The sequence below is a fragment of the Hippopotamus amphibius genome, chromosome 1 (assembly GCF_030028045.1).
Source record: "Hippopotamus amphibius kiboko isolate mHipAmp2 chromosome 1, mHipAmp2.hap2, whole genome shotgun sequence".
NCBI classification, from domain to species: domain Eukaryota; kingdom Metazoa; phylum Chordata; class Mammalia; order Artiodactyla; family Hippopotamidae; genus Hippopotamus; species Hippopotamus amphibius.
This window is the reverse complement of record NC_080186.1, coordinates 100,512,310-100,534,510: the sequence shown is the minus strand read 5'-3', so window position 1 is coordinate 100,534,510 and position 22,201 is coordinate 100,512,310. Positions and strand designations below refer to the sequence as shown.

Here is a 22,201-nt window from a genome sequence, read left to right as displayed (position 1 = left end):
CCCAGCTCTATCAGTTACCTTGAAATAGATGTGAGAAAGTTTTAGAATGGAAATCTGGAGAGGATTTCTAAGGTCTTTCGAGAGTCAGTGATTCTCTGGCCCTTGAATATAAAGACTGAGAAGATTTAAGTTCATCATTGTAGAAAGTAGATTTTTCCTGACTGTTTCGTAAAACGTTTAGTAAACAGTAGATTAAACAAAGTAGATTTTGTTTCTTTTGTTTTTACAGCAGGACTTTGCAATTTCTTTTTAGTGATTATATATCTGGAAATGATATATGCCGGAATTGTTGCCCAAACATATTTTACAAATTCAGTTTCATGAATTAACTTTATCAGATGTAGTTTACATCTGTTCTGTTTGGAGTCTACATCTACAATATATCTCAGTGTTGTCAGTTGAACTGGATACATTCAGTGAAAATTTAAGTTTCTTGAGACTTTTTTTTAACCATTAGGAGAACTGGTCTTTGACATTTACAATGTGCTTTATCTTTAAAGCATGTTTTGAAGAAAAAAAAAAAGTTTCTTAAATCTGTTTTGCTTTACAGTATGGAGTACATTGTTGAATAGCTTGGTTACCATCAGGATATAACAAGGATTAAATGTCAGAATATTGTTTAGGCTACATTTAGAACTGATTATAGAATAATCATCTCTGTAATATGTAAATATGCAATATGTAAGTCTTTGGTGGGTTGATAATAATTGTGTTTCAGTAAGTATTTGAGTACTTGCCATGTGCCAGTTACTCTGAATCTAATACCCTCACAGAGCTGATGATTTAGTATGAAGGAAGAAAAAAACATGATAGAACTTTGTATGTTTTATTTTTCAGACCTAAATCTGCCTAAACTCACACATTTTTAGGTAGAGATTAGAGAGTTGCCTTTAGTTGACTTTTGAGGTATTTGGAGTATTGTTCTATAGATTTTTAATTTCTGGAAGTTACAGTGTCATAAGGTTTGGGCATTATTTGAAATCCTGGTTTTTGCCACTTACATAGCTGTGTGTTTTAGGCAAATTGCTTAATCTCTTTCAACCTCAGTTTCTTCATCTTGCAAAACAGTACTTTCCACAGAATTGAAAATTAAATGGAATATGTATGCGTTTACTTCAAAAATGATAATTTTTCTTAGTGTATATTGGCCAAGGAGTAGCATCTGGCTAGTCTCAGGCAGTTGCTTAGAGATTAATTTACTTTATTAAAATCAGTGGGTTTGTATTTAAATGGAAAAATTTAAAAATGGATACAGAACTTGGCTATTTAATACAGAGAATTCCTAATGAATTTAATTTGATGATACTTCCAAACTTGAATGTTGTTGTCTTGACGATCTTCACAGCCAGTGAAAGTATTGTTTTGGTTTCAGGGTGTAATTGCTGCCATGAGAGATGGTTTTGGTTTCATCAAGTGTGTGGATCGTGATGCTCGTATGTTCTTCCACTTCAGTGAAATTCTGGATGGGAACCAGCTCCATATTGCAGACGAAGTAGAGTTTACTGTGGTTCCTGTGAGTAGTTTTTGAGAAAAGTATGGGAGGTTTTCTTGATCCTTCCTTTTCAGTTTTAAAGCACTTTTGTTTATCATTTGTAGGATATGCTCTCTGCCCAAAGAAATCATGCTATTAGGATTAAAAAACTTCCCAAGGGCACGGTTTCATTCCACTCCCATTCAGATCATCGTTTTCTGGGCACTGTAGAAAAAGAAGCCACTTTTTCCAATCCTAAAACCACTAGCCCAAATAAAGGCAAAGAAAAGGTAAGTTTTAATCAAAATGATTTTTGCAGTTCTTTATTCCTCTTCTGCTTAAAGGCAGCCACTCTGCACACAATAATGGAGTATTGTCTCTTTCAGAATTCCCTGTAATATTAACAGTAAGGTAATCTAAAGCATAGTTTTTAATCTCAGCAATATTAACCTTTTGAGTTGGATAATTCTTAGAGTGGGAGGAGGTGGGGAGCTGTTCTTTGCATTTGGAGATGTTTAGCAGCATCCCTGGTATTCACCCACTAGAGGCCAATATCTCTCCTCCCCATGTGTGACAGCGAGACATGTCTCCAAAATCTGTCAAATGTTCCCTAATTACCCCCAGTTTAGCATTACTCATCTAAAATGGTAGTACTTGTCATCCAAGCAATTTAAAACTTTGAAATTTTGGTAGAATCAGTTCACATATTTGAACTCCATTTATTGAAAAATCCCCTGAATCCGTAAATATGAAGCTATCCGTAAGATGACTTCTGCTTGTAAGTAAATAACAAATTAAGAATTGCATAGAAGCAGGTAATTCAAACAATTTTAAATGCTGCTGTAAAAGGTCAATGAGATGCACTACCAAATGTAAAATAGATAGTGGGAAGTTGCTGCATAACATAGGGAGATAAACTCGTTGATGGGTGACGACTTAGAGGGCCAGGATAGGGAGGATGGGGGGAGTCGCATGAGGGAGGGGATGTGGGGATATATGTATAAATACAGCTGATTCACTTTGGTGTACCTCAAAAACTGGCACAAGAGCGTTAAAGCAATTATATTCCAATAAAGAGCTTTTTAAAAAAAAGTCAATGAGAAAGCTTTGGCAAAAATTAATTCTAAACTGGCAGGATCTGGAATAGTTTCACTACGGCATTGACATTTAATAGGTGGAGGAGATAAATGCAGAAAGGATATTCCTCACGGAATAGAGGTATCAATGAGAAAAATTCAGGGTTTCTTTATAAAGCACTAATTAATTTGACAGGAGGATCGGGCTTGGGGGGTGGGCGGTGATTTCTGATTGGCTCTGAAAACTGTAGAGTAGGCATGTTGTCAGTAAGCTCTCCCTCCTCAGCATTAAATAGGTTAAGACTTTAAGACCAAATTACAGCAGGTTGAGTTAGCCCTGGGTTAAGGCAAGGCCATCTTTTGTTCATACGAAAAATATGTATTTTAGAGAACCCTAGATAGGAAATTTCTACAGCTGTGCCAGTTCGTTGGCTCAGGAGTCTGTAATAACTACAGTTGTGCTTATATTGTTTTTTGGTGGTTGTTTCTTGATTCTTTTCTTTGTTTTCTGACTGTATCTCTTTCTTTAGGAGGCGGAGGATGGTATTATTGCTTATGATGATTGTGGGGTGAAATTGACTATTGCTTTTCAAGCCAAGGATGTGGAAGGATCTACTTCTCCTCAAATAGGAGACAAGGCAAGATGATTCTGCTTATTTGAGAGAAGGAAAGGTTAAAGGTTATCAATCATAATACTGAAAAATGGTTTCTTTAAATTTTATCAAGTTTTGCTAAAATTCTTTTGTGCTTACAAGTTTAATATATGAACATCTTCCTGTTTAAAAAGCAGTTTATTCAATTAAATTGAACAGGGTCTAGCAAACTTTTTGTTAAAGCTTTTTGAGGAGTTAGTATTTAAGCATTGAATGTGTCAAAAGCAAATTACCTTATATAAAATTAATAATATAGGTAAGAAAGTTAAAATAGTCACTGAAACATGAAAGTAAAATCACACCAAAGGTTTGGTTTTTTTGTTTTAATATTTTATTATTTTATTTTTGGCTGCATTGTGTCTTCATTGCTGTGCACAGGCTTTCTCTAGTTGTGGAGATTGGGGGCTACTCTTCATTGCGGTGCACCAGTTTCTCATTGCGGTGGCTTCTCTTGTTGTGGAGCATGGGCTCTAGGTGCATGGGCTGCAGTGGTTGTGACTTGCAGGCTCTAGAGCACAGGCTCAGTAGTTGTGGCGCATGGGCTTTGTTCCTTCAGAGTATTTATAAAGGATATTTAGAGTGGAAAGCAAGGTCTAGGGGAGTTGTCATTTCTACTCAGTGTGGAAATGACATGATATTAATGAGCATCCTTATTTTTCACAGGTTGAATTTAGTATTAGTGACAAACAGAGGCCTGGACAGCAGATTGCAACTTGTGTGCGACTCTTAGGTCGTAATTCCAGCTCCAAGAGGCTCTTGGGTTATGTGGCAACTTTGAAGGATAATTTTGGATTTATTGAAACAGCCAATCATGATAAGGAAATCTTTTTCCATTACAGGTGAGAAATGCCTTTTAGGAACTTAGAGCTTACAATCCGTTCTTTTGTTTTGGAGTCAAAAACAGTGTATTGGGTGGTTATGTGTTTTTTAATCTCAGGTTTCATATTGGTAAAATTTTGGCAATATATAAAGTTAATTATCTATGTCTATATAGAAAACATGTGATCAGAAGATACAGAAAGACCTGTACCTGCTTTGAACATTGGATGGGAGCCTTTCTGCTTCAGTAAAAGAGTACAGTTTTATGTGTTGTTACCAGAGAGTTGTATATTTGATTCGGTGTTATAATATAGCATAATGGTTAAAAGCATGGTCTCTTAGAACTGTACAGTTCCAGTTTGAAGCCAGGCTCTGCCACTTAGTACCTATGTAACTTTTATGGAATGAAAATAGCCTCCTGTGGCATCTTACTTTCATTACCTTGAAGCTGGGGATAATGGTACCTTTTCATAGGATTTTTCTGAAGATTATGTGAGTTAGTGCTTAAAACAGTATCCCCCTTAAGTAAGCATGCCATGAATATTATAATAGCAGAAGTAAAGGCTACTTGCTACTGTTAATGTTTATGGTAAATGCTTATTCAAATGTCATTTCTTTCCCCTCCCCTGCAGTGAGTTCTCTGGTGATGTTGATAACCTGGAACTGGGGGACATGGTCGAGTACAGCTTGTCCAAAGGAAAAGGCAACAAAGTCAGTGCAGAAAAAGTGAACAAAACACACTCAGGTAATGAATTGTGATTTCTGATTATTAGGCCTATGCGTTGGGTAGGAGGGTGAGGGGTAGGGTGGGAGAGAGTGAGAACCCTATTGTTCTAGATCAGTGTTTCTCCAGGTGTGATCCCAGACCCAGCAGCACCACCTGGCTACTTGTTAGAAATACAAGTTCTCTGACCCCACCTTAGATCTACCAAAACTTTGGAGGTGGGCAGTCTATTTTAACAGATCCTTCAGGTGGTTCTGATGAACACAAGTTTGAGAACCACTGTTACAGATTTTCTAAGTCACTCGCTTTGAGTTTATTATCAGTTCAATATCTCTTTTTCAAAAATAACCCCAAGATTGTAAATCTCCTTGGGATAGGGGAGGAAGGCATTCCTCTAGAAGACTGTTTTGGAGAAGAATGAGTTTAAATGTGAAAAATAATGGGAATTTAAGAAAATCATTGTTATTTAGGATCTTCGACTTTTTAAAAGACCTGAGTTTTTTTGGCTTTCGTGTAAACTCACCAAATGATACTTTTTTCTTAGTGTTATTCTAGAGAAATGGGAGCTAAGAATGTTCATTTAATTTAATAAATATCTAAGTGTATGCTATGTTTTAGATACTGGGGGTACAGCAGTGAAGAAATAAGGCAGATTGGCAAACAAGATAAGTGAAATATTATTTGTATGTTCAGAAAGATTAAGATAGAATAAATTGGGGAAGTATATAAGTATTGGGGTTACCAGTACTTAGAGACCAGGGAAGGCCTCAGTAAAAAGGTGATACTTGGTCATCTGGAAAAGGTGAGAGAGCGAGATGCGTTTAAATACGAATACTTACTAATTCTGTAGACATCTTTATTTTAATAGTTTTAGAGATATTGTATTTCAAGACTAGCAGGCAGCCAGCCAACCCTCTGTTAACATTTGTTCTGATGAGTTTTGCTGGCTGTTTTTCCTGTGGAATAGAGTTTAAATAAAATTGTTGAGGGAGAGGTATACATGCTTTTGTTTTGTAGTGAATGGCATTACTGAGGAAGCTGATCCCACCATCTACTCTGGTAAAGTCATTCGCCCTTTGAGGAGTGTTGATCCAACACAGACTGAGTACCAAGGAATGATTGAGATCGTGGACGAAGGTAAGAACATCCCTGTTGGATTGTTTGAAATTTGCCTTACCTTCAGATGAGTGCATCAAAGATTTAAAAATATGGTGGTGTTGCAGTTGTTTTCAAATTCCTTAAAAACCAAATTAAGGAGAGGTGATTTTATTCCCACCATGCTTGGTTTTTATTTTTTATACCCCTTGGAAATGAGATCAGCCTGGGTTTATGTTGTGAACAAATGACTGCTATGTGAGTATATGGCTGATATGTGAGCTACTAACTCTGAGTTATATTGAAATAGACTGAAAACAAAATCTCATGCTAAAAATATGCATTTAATGTCTGATAATCAGACATTCACAATTGGCTGAGTTTAGTACAACTTTGTAGTTTTCCTCCATTATTCACTGGTTATTTACCTCATTTCCTTGTACATTTGCATTCTACAAACATTTTTCCTTCCTGTAAAAGTTTACTACATATCTATTACTTAGTAGCCAGGATTCCATGGGGATCCTACTATTTGTCTCTAGGTCAAGGCTCCCTAAATTTTCATTTTCTGCCTTTTTCTCCCCATCTTTGACAACTCCCTGAGTCCTGGTGTCATTCCTTACCCCAAACAATTAACACCAGAAAGACCAACTTTGTGCATAAAATAATTTTGGATGATTAATATAGCATAATTACCATAATGATAGGGTTGATGAGAGGGTTTGAAATTCCAACCAAAGATGATAGCTTGGATCACAAAGAATAAATCTTGTGTCATCTAGGAGTTATAGGAGAACATAAAATGAGGAAGACTAAGTCATTTGAAAGAAGGAAATGAGCCTTGATAAACATGTTCCTTTACCACATGAGGTTCTTAGGAATTTCTGCCTTTCATAGAACCAGTACCCTCAGACACACGTCTCCAAATATGAATTGACTTTATAGCAAGTCAGTCTTAAACTAATATCATGGTGACACCATACCCTTAAAAGGGCCATTAGGGTATGGGCAACTGACTTAAACTCATGAAATAATATCAAGGTGCCCCTTTTCCTCCTGTCATGCCCCCTTTTGCTTACTTTTGCATTCCCAACCCCCCAACCCACTTACTCTTCAACATTGGCTGTTTGATATCATCCAAAGTAAGGTTTTGTGGAAAGGGAAACTTTCCTGAAGTCTCTAAGCCTATAGTTTTCTGGGACTAGATAGGTCACATTTCCCCACTTGGAGGTAAGAATAGCTCTTTTATTTATGAATACAACAGCTCTTTTATTCATGGGTTTTAGACCTAGATTTGAACACCAGCTCTTCCACTTCCTAGCTGTACAACCTAAGACAAATCAATTAAATCTTTCCTAGCTCAGTTTCTTTTTTTTTTTTTTTTTTTAATTTATGTATTTATTTATTGGTTGGCTGCATTGGGTCTTCATTGCTGCGTGTGGGCTTTCTCTAGTTGTGGTGAGCAGGGACTACTTTTCCTTGTGGTGCGCAGGCTTCTCATTGAGGTGGCTTCTCTTGTTGTGAATCATGGGCTCCAGGCACACGGGGCTCCACAGCGTGTGGGATCTTCCCAGACCAGGGCTTGAACCTGTGTTCCCTGCATTATTGGTAGGTGGATTCTTAACCACTGCGCCCCCAGGGAAGTTCCAGTTTCTTCATTTTTATAATGAGGATAATATCTTCAACCTCGAAAGGTTCTATAAAGATTAAATATGAATCAGTATAAGTGTTTAATAAATGGTAGTTATTACTAATACTACTAAATCAGTCTAGCTGTCTCTAATACTTCTGCATGACTAGATCTATTGGAAGTGTCTCCGCAAAGTTTTTAGTTCCTGTAAGTTTGAAAAGAAAATTGTCACTTACCTCTATAATCATCAAGAGAGTGGTTAAAAGCATTCCCAGTTTTGAAGCTTCCTCTTCCATCTGATGTTTTTCCCTTCTTTTCCACCTTTGTTGATTCAGTGAATTCACCATCCAGGTGAACTGATAGGCAGCTGAACTCTTTGGCCTGAACTCTATAGCCTGCACTGATCTCCAGCCAACTTTTTACTCTAGGGCAGAGCTCAGCAAATATGATGGCTTGTTTTTATAGATAAAGTTTTCTTGAAACACAGCCATGACCGTTCTTTTACATACTGTCTTTGATTGCTTTCTCACTGCAACAGCAAAGTTCAGTCATTGTGACAGAGACAGGATGCTACAAAACTAAAATATTTACTATCTGGCCCTTTAAGAAGAAGTGTGATGGGCCCTGGTCTAGGAGAAAGGTGCCTGTAGGTTTGAGGGAGCCACAATCAGAACAGAGAAGGGAGGTGGAATGCCAAGAAATTTATCTACATTGTGTTTTTGCCTGTGCCTGGCTTGTTTAATGCCCAGTCGGCTATGGATCAGAAATGTTTTTGACTTGCTCATATTGTGGACTTAGGGAAGATAAGCCAGTGGGTCATATTAGCAACCCATAGTGCTTTAAAAGCACAAAGGTAATGACATTGTGAGTGATACTGCTGTAGGGTTTTTTGTTGTTGTTGTTTTTATTTCATAAATGTGGTTTAAAACTGTTCATGAGCTAGTAAGGTGATGATGAGCTATAAGTTCTCATTTGTTATTCATGGTAGTATTTAGCATTCAGGATTTTATTGGAGCTTTAAAGTGTAATTTCTCAGGTACAAAAAAATCTTAGTTAATATAATTTTAGCAAATCGTTTATAAATGTATTAGGACCATCAGCAGAGGGCTGTTGTGAAATATTAGCTTTTAGACTTTGTACCTGTTTCTCCTTACAGGGGATATGAAAGGTGAGGTCTATCCATTTGGCATAGTTGGGATGGCCAACAAAGGGGATTGCCTACAGAAAGGGGAGAGTGTCAAGTTCCAATTGTGTGTCCTGGGCCAAAATGCACAGACTATGGCCTACAACATCACACCCCTGCGTAGGGCCACAGTGGAGTGTGTGAAAGATCAGGTAAGTGGTAATCTGGATCTGAATTTGATCCTTTTATGAGCTGGTAACTAAATAATAAGCAAAACCTTGAAAATTTTTCAGCCAAGGGGGAACCATCAACATTCATTTGGTTTTTATTTCCACTTTACCCCCTTTTTCAACGATTTGAAGTAGCTTGTTAAATACACAGAGAGAACCACATGGAAAGAAAAAAACAGCAATAGTAGCAAAAGGCAAGTAAGAGTAGTATTAATAGCTAACATAATGGGGAAAATAAAGTTTGGAGTGAGATTTCCAGAATAGAAAGACTATAATGTTTTTCATACTTCAGCTCAGAGCTTCTTTTGCAGACTACACAAAGAAAGAAACCATGTATAAAAGTGTTCGTAAGATAAGCTTTGGGTGCACAAAAACTATTCCTGGTACTTAAGATCTCAAGGAAATCTGAGTCCTCAGGACAGTTTTTGGTATCAGTACAGTGAATATAACATTTTGTATGGCTGTTTCTAATACCATACCCCAGCTTCATAAGTTTAGAAGGGATCAGAACAATGCATATGTTCACATAACAGCTTCCTAATGATTTTGCTTATTTAATTCAAAAGCTTAGTTCATACAATATATGCAGGCACAAGGTAACCTTTCTTTGTTTCTCAGGCTATCGTAGAGTGGATGGCAGTGATTTCAAAGATACATTTCTTCCCTGACGAGTTTTGCATATGCTGTTGTTGATACCACGTTTTATAAACCCCTTCTAGTTAGGGTCAAACATTTTGTGCTTCGTTCAAAGTGAGTTTCTTTTCCCTGCTAAGGTATGTCTTTTTTACGCTGTCTTTTTTAACTTTCAGTTCGGCTTCATTAACTATGAAGTAGGAGATAGCAAAAAACTCTTTTTCCATGTGAAAGAAGTTCAGGATGGCATTGAGCTACAGGCAGGAGATGAGGTGGAATTCTCAGTGATTTTTAATCAGCGCACTGGCAAGTGCAGTGCTTGTAATGTCTGGCGAGTCTGGTGAGTTTTTTGTTGTTGGTTAGTAACCTCCTTGGACTATCTCTTAATTTTCATAATCTCTGCTTTATATTTTTCCACTTTTCCATCACTGCTTTTTTTTTTTATCCTGTTCTGCCACTTTCTGGTTATTTCTTCACTGTCTAAATTTTATAGTTTAGCATTTCTGTCATGATGTTTTTGTTGTGTTTTAATAACATTCTTAGCATGAGAGGAGCTGGGAGGGAGTCTCTGGAAATATTTCTTCATGTTTTCCTTTTCTAAGGTTTTGCCATACCTGCTATCTTGTTTTATGTGTCTGTGGAACTGTCTTTCTGGTTGCAGACCAGTCTAGGGATGACCCTCACCCAAGTGATTCTTCCAGTTCCTACACAGTAATAAACCTTGAGTTGGGAATAAAAACATAAACTTGTCTTTCCTGTCTTGCTAGCTGATTGGCTAGGTGAGGCAGGAGTACCCCCTCGTTAAAACTGAGTTATTTGGATAGTGAGATAGAAGACACACTCCTCTGCGTGTACTTTCTTACCACCTAGTGTTGTTTCTTCTCATCTCTTGACCTTGTTACAGCGAGGGCCCTAAGGCTGTTGCAGCCCCACGACCTGATAGGTTGGTCAATCGCTTGAAGAACATCACCCTGGATGATGCCAGTGCTCCTCGCCTAATGGTTCTTCGTCAGCCAAGGGGACCAGATAACTCAATGGTATGAAGGCATACAAGGTTTGGGAGGATAGGGGCAACTGACAGACCAACATACTACTTGAGGTCCTATCTTAGCATAGTTCAAAGAGCTTAATTTACGAAGGTGCTTCAGTATTGTTATCATAACTAGTTAGGATCCCTGCACACTGATTCATCCCCTGACATATTGGTTGCTTACAGTAAGAGGAACATTTCTTGGTGTTCCTGGTACTTTGAACATAGTTTAGGAAGGCTTATAGAGTTCCTCCTCTGCTAAAGAATTGGTGGTGATTGAGAGTAATGCTTTTTTGGTAGTCCATTTTGGAATTGTGAATGTACCATGGTTGTTATGCACCCAGGGCATTAACTGCAATTTTATTTCTTCACAGGGATTTGGTGCCGAAAGAAAGATCCGTCAAGCTGGTGTCATTGACTAACCACATCCACAAAGCACATCATTAATCCATTATGATCAAGTTGGGGGGATTCTGGTGAAGGATTCTGAATATCTCCCTCTTCATCCCTCCCCAAATCTGGAATACTTATTCTATTGAGCTATTACACCAGTTTTAACACCTTCCTTGTGTTATGTTTAAAAAAATAAATAAATTTAAGAAAACCATTTTAAAATTATGCACAGTTGCAGCCTGGAGAACTTAAGGTGGCGCCTTATAGTATCAATTTTAGGAGCTTTATTTGGTGCATTTAACGCAACTGGTAATTGCAAAATCCACTTTGCCTGTGTAAGTGAAAAATATAGACTGTTACCTTGTTGGCCCAATGAAATTCTGCACTTGATGTTTAGTATATACTCTACCTTCATTACTTCTGGCAAGATGTCCTGCCTTAGCACTCAGTTGCATTCTTTTTCCTTTTCTTTTCTGTTCATTATGCTTTAATTCTGAGGACCATATGAGGGTAGAATATATTAAAAATTACAAAATTTTTATAGGCCAACCATTTCTTTAAGTTGATGGCCAAATGTTAAAATGTTATTTTTCATATCATTTATAATCTTGTCACAGTCCACTTAACGAAGTTTGGTTAGATTGCAGTGAAAATTATCTTCCAGAGTAGTTTTTTTTTCCTGGGATGGGGGGGGTAACTTTACTACAATTAGTATGTATGGTGCAGAATTTCATGCAAATGAGGTGTGCCAGCAGTGTGATAACTTAAACGTATTTAAACAAACAAAAAAAGATGAATGCACAAACTTGCTGCTGCTTAGATCACTGCAGCTTCTAGGACCCAGTTTCTTTTACTGATTTCAAAACAAAACAAAAAATAAAAAAGTTGTGCCTGAAATGAATCTTGTTTTTTTTATAAGTAGCCGCCTGGTTCCTGTGCCCTGTAAAAGTGCAGGCACTTGACCCTTGGTGTAGCTTCTGTTCGACTTTATATCACGGGAACGGATTGGTCTGATTTCTTGGCCCTCATCTTGAATTGGCCGTGTACCGGGTCCTGGCCAGTGGACTGAAGGCTTTGTCTAAGATGACAAGGGTCAGCTCAGGGGATGTGGGGGAGGGTGCTTTTATCTTCCCCGTTGTCGTTTGAGGTTTTGATCTTCTCTGGGTAAAGAGGCCGTTTATCTTTGTAAACATAACATTTTTGCTTTCTCCAGTTTTCTGTTAATGGCGAAAGAATGGAAGCGAATAAAGTTTTACTGATTTTTGAGACACTAGCACCTAGCGCTTTCATTATTAAAACGTCCTGTATGGGAGGGGCGGGTCTGGGCGCGGCCTGCCGCGTGACTCCTGGGTCGGAGGCCCACGTGGCTGGGGCGGGGACTGGGGCGCCGACTGATTACGTAGCGGGCGGGGCCGGAAGTGCCGCTCCCTGGTGGGGGCTGTTCATGGCGGTTCCGGGGTCTCCAACATTTTTCCCGGTTGTGGTCGTAATCTGTCCGAAGCGGAGGCAGTGGAGCTTGCGGTAAGGCTCTGGCGTGTGTAGCGTTTGGCTTTAGAGCATGCTGACGACTCCTTGTTGCCCGGAATCGAGTGGAATCCACGAGCTGGAGACAAAGGCCCTGGGCGGGGGGTCCTTCATTTTGAGCCCTACCGGGGAGCTCTTTGGAGACAGGCAGGGGAGTAAGAAGCGGAGACGGCCTGGAGGCCGCCCCCCAGAGCTGAGAAGATTTACTGGAGGGGTGGGGAGGGGGTACTTTACCTTAGGCTGAGGGCGGGGCCCAAGGGCTGTTGAAAAATAGATGAGGGTGGGGGTAGCTGGAAGACTAATCCAGAATTCTGAAACCCACAGTAACCTGCAAGTGTTTTTGCACTCCTGAATCACTTTGAGAACCAAGTGGAGGTGAACGTGTACGAAACCAATTCATTTCAAACTCTGGTTTTAGTTACTATTGATTATAGGAAGCTTTGAAGCACTCTAGGTGTGGTTGGCCAGTTAACCCTAATTGCTGCTTTCCCACAGGTTCTTGCTGGTGTGAAATGACTGAGTACAAACTGGTGGTGGTTGGAGCAGGTGGTGTTGGGAAAAGCGCACTGACCATCCAGCTAATCCAGAACCACTTTGTAGATGAATATGATCCCACCATAGAGGTGAGGCCAAGTGGTAGTCCGCTGAGCACACCTCTCTCTTTCGGTTTCCTCTTACCCATTCCCTTTCCCATACCCGTCAGCTATTCTTTAGCTAAAGGAATAATCAGGAGAGAAAAAGTTATTTGAGGCATTGTGTTCAGTAATACACTAAGTAAAGCTTTACCTGTTTGTGGAGAAGAGTTCACTTTTATTAGCTGTGGAAGATTTTTTAAAAAGTTTACAGTTTTTAACAGTTTTGTAAACTGTTGCAAACTCAGTGTTGAACTCATTTAGTTTCTTCTGTTAAAAAGAAACACAGGTCATAGATAGAATAACTGTCTGAATTATAGCAGGACGGAGATAAAGGAGTCAGAGATCTGAGTGTTTCTTAGCTACTTGAAGCAGCTGAGACTGTGGGTTGGGGTAGAAAAAGCATGAGATTTTGAGTCACTGTGCCTAGGAATACAGTCCCTGTTTGCAGTTTATTTAGTTATGTGATAGTGAGCAAATCACTTCCCTCATCCATTAAATTACCATAAACTTGTCTTGCCTAACACACAGGGGATGTTGTGAAAAATCAAATACGTTAAATTTTTGTGGATGCTAACGCAGTCTGTAATTATTACTTATTTAAAGAGTCTTGTTTTTGTGAAAGTTCATGTTATAGATTGACCTCAGTAAATGGCATCTAAAGTCTTAAGTAAAGAGTTTGTAATCTTATTCAGTTTAGAAATGTCTAACTCGAGAGGTTATTTTGGTACACATTGTGGTCTTCTTACCGCACAGCCACTGAGCGTTTCATGCAAGCCAACTCTCATATAGCCATTATTAAAAATTAGTCATTGGTCCTTGGCAAAATTTTACTTTAGGCTTACTAACTTTAGTATTTGTTATTTATGGTTAGAACATTTTAATATTTTTCAGTTTTATTTGTTGAGAGGTAATTTACATAAAGTCTATAAATCTTATATCTACAGCTCAGTGGCTTTAAATTTGTGTACACTTATGTAACCACCACATAGATAAAAGTATAGACTATTTCCAGTGCCCAGGAGAGTTCTCATGCACCTTTCTAGTCAGTTAAACGCCTCTTATCCTGCTAGGAAATAACCACTTCTCTGACCTATATTATCATAAATTAGTTTGACTAAAACCTATCTTTATAATTTTAATTTTGCTTATTTTCTCAGAACACTCATACATTGACCATATTTCATGCTTCAAAGAAATTTTGGCAATGTGAACTCTGTGTTAATTTGAAAGTACATCACAGACCCGCAATGCAGTGAATTGGAGAGGAGCTGTTCCTTGAGCTGGCAAACTATGTTGCATACTGTTTCTGGAGCTGTATCTTTACTATATGTGATGAGGTTATTTTTTTAGACTTAATTCCCAGAACATAAATATTAAAATACAAGTAAAATTTTTGCTTTAGAGCCAAATTGACTTTTTTTTTTTTTTTTAATGATCTATGCTTGTCTATCTTCCCAAGGAATTAATGTAACTTTACCATGTTTGGAATCTTTAGGAATTTGGTTCAGGAATAGTTCCCAAAGGTACAATCTGTCATGATGAGAAAAATATTTTGGTATTATAACCTTGTCTGAAATAAAAGGTATTTGTGTATTTAATCATAAACACAAAAAACACTGCATCCTGGGCCAAATTATAATTGGTGGAGGTATGTTTAGAATTGGAAATGGACAATAAACAGCTTGATTAAGAGTACAGTTCGTACTTTACTGAAATACACTAAACCTAATCTCTGGTCTCCTTGCAATAGAACTATCTTTTGAATTACCATGTTTTCTTCATCTTTTCCAGGAACAGAGTGACCACATTTTCCTTTCTGCAGGCATATAGCATTTGGGGCTTTTTTCCTAGGGTGACATTAAGTACTTTCTGTTTGTGATTATATATTAGCAGTTTGAGGGACAAACCAAAGAGACAATTGGACTTGGTTAGCAGCGTATTTAATCTTGGCAATAGCATTGCATTCCCTGTGATTTTTAATAAAAATGGAATCTCCCTCTCTCCCTGCCCCCCATCCTCCACACCCCAGGATTCTTACCGAAAACAGGTGGTTATAGATGGTGAAACCTGTCTGTTGGACATACTGGATACAGCTGGACAAGAGGAGTACAGTGCCATGAGAGACCAATACATGAGGACAGGCGAAGGCTTCCTTTGTGTATTTGCCATCAATAATAGCAAATCATTTGCAGATATTAACCTCTACAGGTACTAGGAGCATTGTTTTTTTCCGAAAGGATGATCTTTAAGTGTGTTCTGAAGTTTTGGGGTGGGGATGAGGATACCACACTAGGGAAAATACAGTTTTTTAATTATGAAAAGAATTGCTTTTAGGTTGTGACATTGAGAATCTGGGATTATTACTGAAAGTTAATACTGGAATTTATTTTATGTAATCTACTATGACTAGAATGCGTGATAATACACAAATGAAGCTTGCTAATTGGAGTGATTCAGAACTAGAGGTGTTGTTATGAGAGATCGCAAAGGAATTTCAGAGAGGAAAACACCTCAGAAACATTTCTTCAGTAAGTAATAGAAAGGATAGCAGGAAGAAACCAACTGGAGGTGGGGGGGCGTAGATAAAGATGAAAGCTAGACAAAGGAATGTAAAGATGCTCTTTCTCCACAGAACCTTAAAGTTTCAAAGCTTGATTGGACCATAAAAATTCTAGTACAGCATTCTTATTTTACAGAAACAAGGTTCAGAAGGTGGGTTGTTAGGTTTTCATAGTCATGATTGTTGTTAGTAGCAGAGCCAGGACCAAAAACCCAGGGCTCCTTTTTTTTAAGCCTGTTAAGCAGGATAAATATAGTGGTTAAGAATATAGACCGTCTGGGTTGAAACTTGGCTCCATCATCTCTTAGCCATGGAACCTTGGGGCAAACTACTAAATCTCTGGGCCTCAGTTTCCTTATCTATAATATGGAGATAGTAGTACCTACCAAGAGTTGCTGTGAAAATTAAACAAGTTAATGAATACGTGAATCACTGAGCTGTGTTTAGCACAGAGTAAATTCTACGAAAGTGTTCTGCCTGTAGCTTTGAGTCTTGGCATATGCTCCATCCATATGAGAATGTCGACTCTCAGAAACAAACTAGTCCAAAACTGGTTTTCTTCCCCTAAACATGCTATACTTTCCATTTTCTCTCTGCAATTAATGGCACTTAATAAAATGCTCAGCGCTTGGCAAGCACGTGATAAATATTTGCTGAATTTCTAGAAATCATTTTTCTTCTTAGGCTGTCTTATATTATCCCTTTGCATAGGTTGCTGCCGTCACAGCAAAACTCAGTTCTGCAGATAGCCAGTGAAATGCGTTTCAAGTACGTGACTTTGTGTATAATCCAAGGGTAGAGTCTAGAGTAGTGCTGTTCAGTGTGGTAGCCACAAACCATATGTGGTTATTGAAGTTCATTAAAATTAAACACTTTAAAAATCAGTTCCTTGCCCAAATTAGCAACTGACTTTTCAAGTGTTCGATAGCTTTCTGTGACTATTAGATATAGTTGGACATCTCAGCTAGAGAACATTTCTATCATCATAAAAAGACCTGTTGGACAGAGTTGGTCAGGAGACACTGGAACAATAGTTTCCAAACTGCTGTGTGGTGTGTCTTCCTTGTCATTGAAGAGAGAACTATCAGTTGGGAGTTCCAGATCCTTTAGTTACCTGTTAATAAGAGCAGTTCTGGTGTATTCTGTTTTATATCTTGGACTTCCAGCTATAATTTTGCTCCAAGAAAATGTTTGGACACCACTCATCTAGAAAAGTAGGTAGGCTGTCTCATTAAATACTGTCACTCTCAAGGGAGGTTGGAAAAAGTTACTTGGAGGCAGTAAACTTTATTTTTTATACTTCAGACCTTAATCTAGAGTTGATTTCGAGTTGCCAGTTAAATCCAGAGCCAAGCTCTTTGGAGAATCAAGGAGCCTAACAGGGGCATGTATCAAGATAGAAGGTGAGCTGGTACTTGGCTTCCGTGTGGCAGCTGTTATCAAGTCTAAACCAGTCTTCTTAGTATGCAAGGCCTTTTATAAGTAGTAGGAAAAAAGTGAAACTCAATACCAGAAGCTAATAGGGCTAGATGAAATATGCCAGATTTTCTTTTTTGCCCAAGCTGTTTATTCCTTCCTGAAGGTTTATTCTTATGATAACACATTCCCTTTTTTAGGGAACAGATTAAGCGTGTAAAAGACTCAGATGATGTACCTATGGTGCTAGTAGGAAACAAGTGTGATTTGCCAACAAGGACAGTTGACACAAAACAAGCCCATGAACTGGCCAAGAGTTATGGGATTCCATTCATTGAAACCTCAGCCAAGACCAGACAGGTATAGTACAGCTTTTAGTATCTGGCAAGGATTTGTTTAAGGCAGAAAAGTTTGCTTGATTGACTCTTCACTGGAGATGTGATCCACATTCTTTGTTGTTTTGGATGTTTTATAGTAGTGTTCTGTTTTTTTAATCTTCAGTTTAAACTCAAAATGAATTTATTAATATTCTAGTGTGGTTTCATTTTTACTCCTGTATTAACATGCACAAATATTTCTAAAATAAAGAACCTTGATTAAAGATACTTAAACATTAGTCCTTTCTCCATCAACACCAACTACTAGTTAAGGCACGGGCCCTCCTGAATGGAATCTTTAGACCTGGTAGTTCTGTACGTCCCATGTTACCCATTTTCATTTGCTTGAACGTTATTTTTGCAAAAAGTGCTATTTGTATATCAGCCTGCTAATGTGACTCAATAGGAATGCTAAATCAGCCTATTTTATCAGGTAATAATAATTGCAATTTTAAATCCACATAAAGAAATACAAATGAGAGAACTTACAACTTGGCTTGTGTCTGTTAAGCTCTCTGTATCATTTTCTGTCATTTATAGGGTGTTGAGGATGCCTTTTACACACTGGTAAGAGAGATACGTCAGTACCGAATGAAAAAACTCAACAGCAGTGATGATGGGACTCAAGGTTGTATGGGGTTGCCGTGTGTGGTGATGTAACAAGGTGAGCATGTGATCTCTTGACATAATGATAAGTATTATTTAGGCAACTTGGAGGAGTGTTGCTGTTATCTTTTCTATGTTGCTATGTAACTGAGAGTTTCTGCTCACTTCTAAATATAAAATAAACTATTTTCCTTATGGCACCCTTTCTGAGCGTACCGCAGCCTAAACTTTTTTAAACGTTTAATTATTTTCAGTAATATTAGAAATTAGAAGACATTGTTTATGAAATGTATTACCAGGAGCTTGAAAGATCACTACATGATAATGACATGGTGTGTATTCTTTTCTCATAGATGCTTTTAAAGTTCTAGCATCAGAAAAGAGCCACTGTCAAGGTAGGATAAGTTTGGAAACGAACATATTATCATTTATGTTGATTTCGTAACCTTGTTTTTCTGATACTCCCTATGTACCATTTATACAGATTCCATCTTTATTTCAGCTGCACTGACACCCTGGTCCTGACTTCCCTGGAGGAGAAATATTCCTGTTGCTATCTTCAGTCTCACAAAGAAGCTCCTGCGATTTCCCCAACTCTCAGTAGATCAGGATAATATTCTCTGTTTGAGAAGTTCTCGGAATAACTACCTCCTCACTTGGTTGTCTGACCGGAGAAATGAACCTCTTGTTACTCCCAGTATTTTTCCACCCTGGGTTCTCCCCTAGCACACACAGATACACCTCTGCCCCACCAGGTTTTTCATCTGAAAAGTAATTAATGCTCTGAAACAGAGAACCAACTGTAGAAACATGAAATTCTGTAGAAAACAATGTCTTGAGCTCTAAAGTAGCAACTGCTGGTGATTTTTTTTCCTTTTTACTGTTGAACTTGGAACTGTGTTGGTTTTTGGAAAAATATAAATTACTGTTTTGCTGAGAATATAGTTAATGTTGCTGTTTGGTTTGTTTGTAATGTTATCAGCTATATTCTATAAACTGGCATCTGCTCTGTATTCAGAAATACAAAATGAATACTGACTTTTTGAGTCTATCCTCGTCTTCTCGACTTTCTTATAATTAAATCTAACTTTCACAATGAAGTGCCTTTTTCCTGGAAGTGGTTTGTAGACTTCCTTTACAATCCTGCAGTGGAATAGATGTCTCAGAAACCATTATACATGAAAATGAATGTCTGAGATATGTCTATGACCCATTTAGCTTTGAGGGAAAAATATACCAATATGATAGCAGATGCCATATCTTACATGTACGAAGTTGATTTTCTAGAGACCTGTTTTGGGGCTCTCCCATGAGAAAGATGAGACTATAAACTTAGGAATAATTTCACTTAATTTTTACCTAATCTCCACTTTTTTTTTTTAGTAGTTTACTACCTGCAAAATGTATATAATTTGTTTCTTCCAGCTTACTGATAATCTAATGTTCAATGAATTTCCATTTATATTTAAATTTGGGTCATATCAGAACATCTGTGCTTGCAGGTGTTCAAAATTTTAAAAATTTGATGCAGTTTTATTTAATAGCTGTGATCAATAATTCTCAAGGCTCAAATATGTTAAGACACATTTTCACTGCACATCATGGTAATTATTGATGTATATAAGTGCCCCTCACCCCATCCCCTTCTCACCCCACTCTCTGCCCTTCACCCCATAGCAGTGGCTTGGTTAATTATTTCAGTTGAGTAAAACATGGTGCTAACAGACCAGAGTCACAGTTTCAAAACTTCGGTGAGCCAGTTAGCATCACAGAGAGAGAAATCCTTCCACATTTGCTCATGGCACCATTAACTCCAGCTAGTAGTTCTTCTAGATGCATGTGGTTAGTCCCACAAGGAAAGAAGAGGTCAATTAGCACAAATTCTTAACCATGACTGGGAAGACTTGTCATCCTGAGAAGGGTCAGCTTAGACGCTTTATAAATAAAGGATCTAGACTCTGTTTTTAGCCACGTGGAAACCAAATTAAGCCAGTATTTTTTCTCATGTGTCTGAGAATGCGGATGCCTGAGATCAAAGTTTTTAAAATTTTCTTCATTGGTAATGTTCTTCGAAGGGTTTAAAACAGAACGTTGATGAATTGATCTGGGCATACCAGACAACAAGCTGATGAGTGTGTTCTGAACAAGAAGTAGCCTTTGGAGTGAAATTGCTGTTTGAGAAGGGAATAGAAAATATAATTAATAGTTATGAGGATTTGGAGGCTTGGCTTTTCCATTGCAGTTAATATCCTGATAATTCTAATGAGTAAGAGATAACTTTTGATAAAAAAAATAGTTCCAAAATGGCCACTTTGTTCTTCTAATGTGTAAATACTTACTGAGGTCCTCTATCTTTGAATATGAATTTTCATTTATTAAGCAAATTCCACGTTGTCTTGAAATGAATTCAGAAGAGAAGAAAAAACACACTGTACCCAGAGAATGAAAAACCCAGAAAATTGTGCTCCTTAGTGTTAATTCTGAGACCTTTCACAGTCCACGCCGGTAAACAGGAACTTTCTGCCACTTTGCTTCTGCTCTTCTTGGATCATTGCTTTGTCATTTTCTTGAGGATAGATTGAGGCTTTTCACCTCGGTTGTCATTGTCTTCCTCCTCTTCTTCCTCTTGTCTATGTGACTGACAGTGTGATTCTTATGTCAGATTAGGGGGAAAAAATAACTCATTTTAGGCTCTTGTGCCCATTACCCTTGTATGTTTATATCTTTTAATTTTCTTAAGTATGTTCTAAGCACAGAAGTATGTAAATGGGGCCAAAATTCAGACTTGAAAATGTTCTTTTAAGAGCTTCATAAAAAGTTCCACTTTGGTGTGAATTTTGGCACAAGAGTGGCAAACTGACAGTTAAACGCTGAATAACTTCAGTTAGTGTGGTATAAGATAGTTTTTAGAATATGTTTGTGATTGCAGAAAATGGTTGTAGTGTACCTCAAAATCTGAAAGTCTCTTCCCCCAAGTTAAGTGCCTGGCCAGCTGTCATAAATTACTTATTACTTTATGTCTGTTTGTTTTTTAAAGGTTGCATGTTCAAGATTGTGAAAATAAGGTGTTCTGTCTGAAGGTTACCATGCCTGTCTGTAAATGAGTCTGTTGAGTGCTGTATTTGCTCCAACAGCTTACTAGAGAATGCTACTTGGTAACATCATACTTACTACAGTTTTCACTTCAGGAGTGTAATAGGTAAAATTACCCTTAATATGTGTTGTAGTGGGCCCCATGTTTAGTCTTTCATCATCCTTTAAACTGCTGTGAATTTTTGGTCTTGACTTGAAAGCAAGGATAGAGAAACACTTTAGAGAGAGATTTCGTTTTTTTTTCCATTCCAGAATTTGTGAGCATAGTCGTATTTTGCTTTACATTTACAGTCGTGAACTCTTAAGCTGGCAGCTACAACCGAAAACCAAAAAAGGGTGCATTCTGCTTCTTGTAATTCATCTCTGCTAATAAATTATAAGAAGCAAGGATAATTAATTAGAGAAGGTATTTTATTTGCGTGGTTTCTGTGAACAAGGGGCTATAATTCTTGTACGTTATTTTTCATCTTTGCTGTTTCTTTAAGACACCTAATGTGCCACAAAATTATTTTAAGGTGTTTCTTATAAGAATTGTTTTTAAAGTATTCTCGTTATCAGAGTAACTGTAGATATATTTCAAAATATAACTGGTAATTTTTAAAGGCCTGAGTACTGACCTAAGAAGCAATTGTATGAATTCTCTGGAGGGAAGGGAGGCTCTCAATGGAAGTTGTGTGACTTTTATATTTCTGTGCCATTAAATATAGGTAAAAAATGTCAGTTGTGCAGTTCTGCTGTTTAAACAGGAACTATTGGCCTCCTTGGCCCTAAATGAAAGGGCTATTTTAAGTTGACTATTTTATTATAAATTAATCCATCCTAATTTTTTTTTAATTTGGTTGAATGTTTTTCTTGTTAAATGTTTAAAAAATAAAAACTGGATGTTCTTTGCTTAGTCATAATTGTTTTTTCCACTGATGTGCCTTTATCAAAAGTTAATATTAAATTCAGACTTTGGGATGTGACATTTGGACAGTATTGGGAGATCTGAGTTCCTCATTTTGTCTCAGTATAAAATATGTCAGGGCCTGCTTTGTTATGTCAGGGGTGATTCATAGCTATATGTCAGATTCTCACACATTAATGTGAAGTGTTAAAAACTACCATTGGATC

General features: G+C 37.7%; 2 protein-coding genes across 9 annotated transcripts in view; both read left to right on the top strand.

Moving 5' to 3' along the window:
* CSDE1 (cold shock domain containing E1) overlaps positions 1 to 12,145 on the top strand; it is a 34,556-nt gene extending 22,411 nt beyond the window's left edge. For all 7 annotated transcript variants that reach the window (XM_057716496.1, XM_057716756.1, XM_057716921.1 and 4 more), the window contains 10 exons: positions 1,373 to 1,513; positions 1,597 to 1,761; positions 3,078 to 3,185; positions 3,864 to 4,039; positions 4,652 to 4,764; positions 5,761 to 5,880; positions 8,625 to 8,803; positions 9,631 to 9,794; positions 10,359 to 10,491; positions 10,859 to 12,145. In XM_057716496.1, the coding sequence (XP_057572479.1) occupies positions 1,373 to 1,513; positions 1,597 to 1,761; positions 3,078 to 3,185; positions 3,864 to 4,039; positions 4,652 to 4,764; positions 5,761 to 5,880; positions 8,625 to 8,803; positions 9,631 to 9,794; positions 10,359 to 10,491; positions 10,859 to 10,906 (1,347 nt within the window). In that variant the 3' untranslated portion in view covers positions 10,907 to 12,145. The remainder of the gene's footprint in view (positions 1 to 1,372; positions 1,514 to 1,596; positions 1,762 to 3,077; positions 3,186 to 3,863; positions 4,040 to 4,651; positions 4,765 to 5,760; positions 5,881 to 8,624; positions 8,804 to 9,630; positions 9,795 to 10,358; positions 10,492 to 10,858) is intronic.
* A 117-nt stretch (positions 12,146 to 12,262) lies between these two features.
* NRAS (NRAS proto-oncogene, GTPase) lies at positions 12,263 to 21,990 on the top strand. Of its 2 annotated transcripts, XM_057716088.1 has the most exons (8): positions 12,263 to 12,398; positions 12,897 to 13,024; positions 15,066 to 15,244; positions 16,308 to 16,364; positions 17,213 to 17,372; positions 17,930 to 18,053; positions 18,349 to 18,390; positions 18,498 to 21,990. In XM_057716088.1, exons 2-6 carry the CDS (start codon positions 12,914 to 12,916, stop codon positions 18,047 to 18,049), a joined length of 627 nt encoding a protein of 208 aa, XP_057572071.1. In that variant the 5' UTR covers positions 12,263 to 12,398; positions 12,897 to 12,913; the 3' UTR covers positions 18,050 to 18,053; positions 18,349 to 18,390; positions 18,498 to 21,990. The 2 variants fall into 2 exon arrangements, with proteins under 2 accessions (XP_057572071.1, XP_057572153.1); XM_057716170.1 differs by lacking the exon at positions 16,308 to 16,364.
* The last annotated feature ends 211 nt before the right edge of the window (positions 21,991 to 22,201 follow it).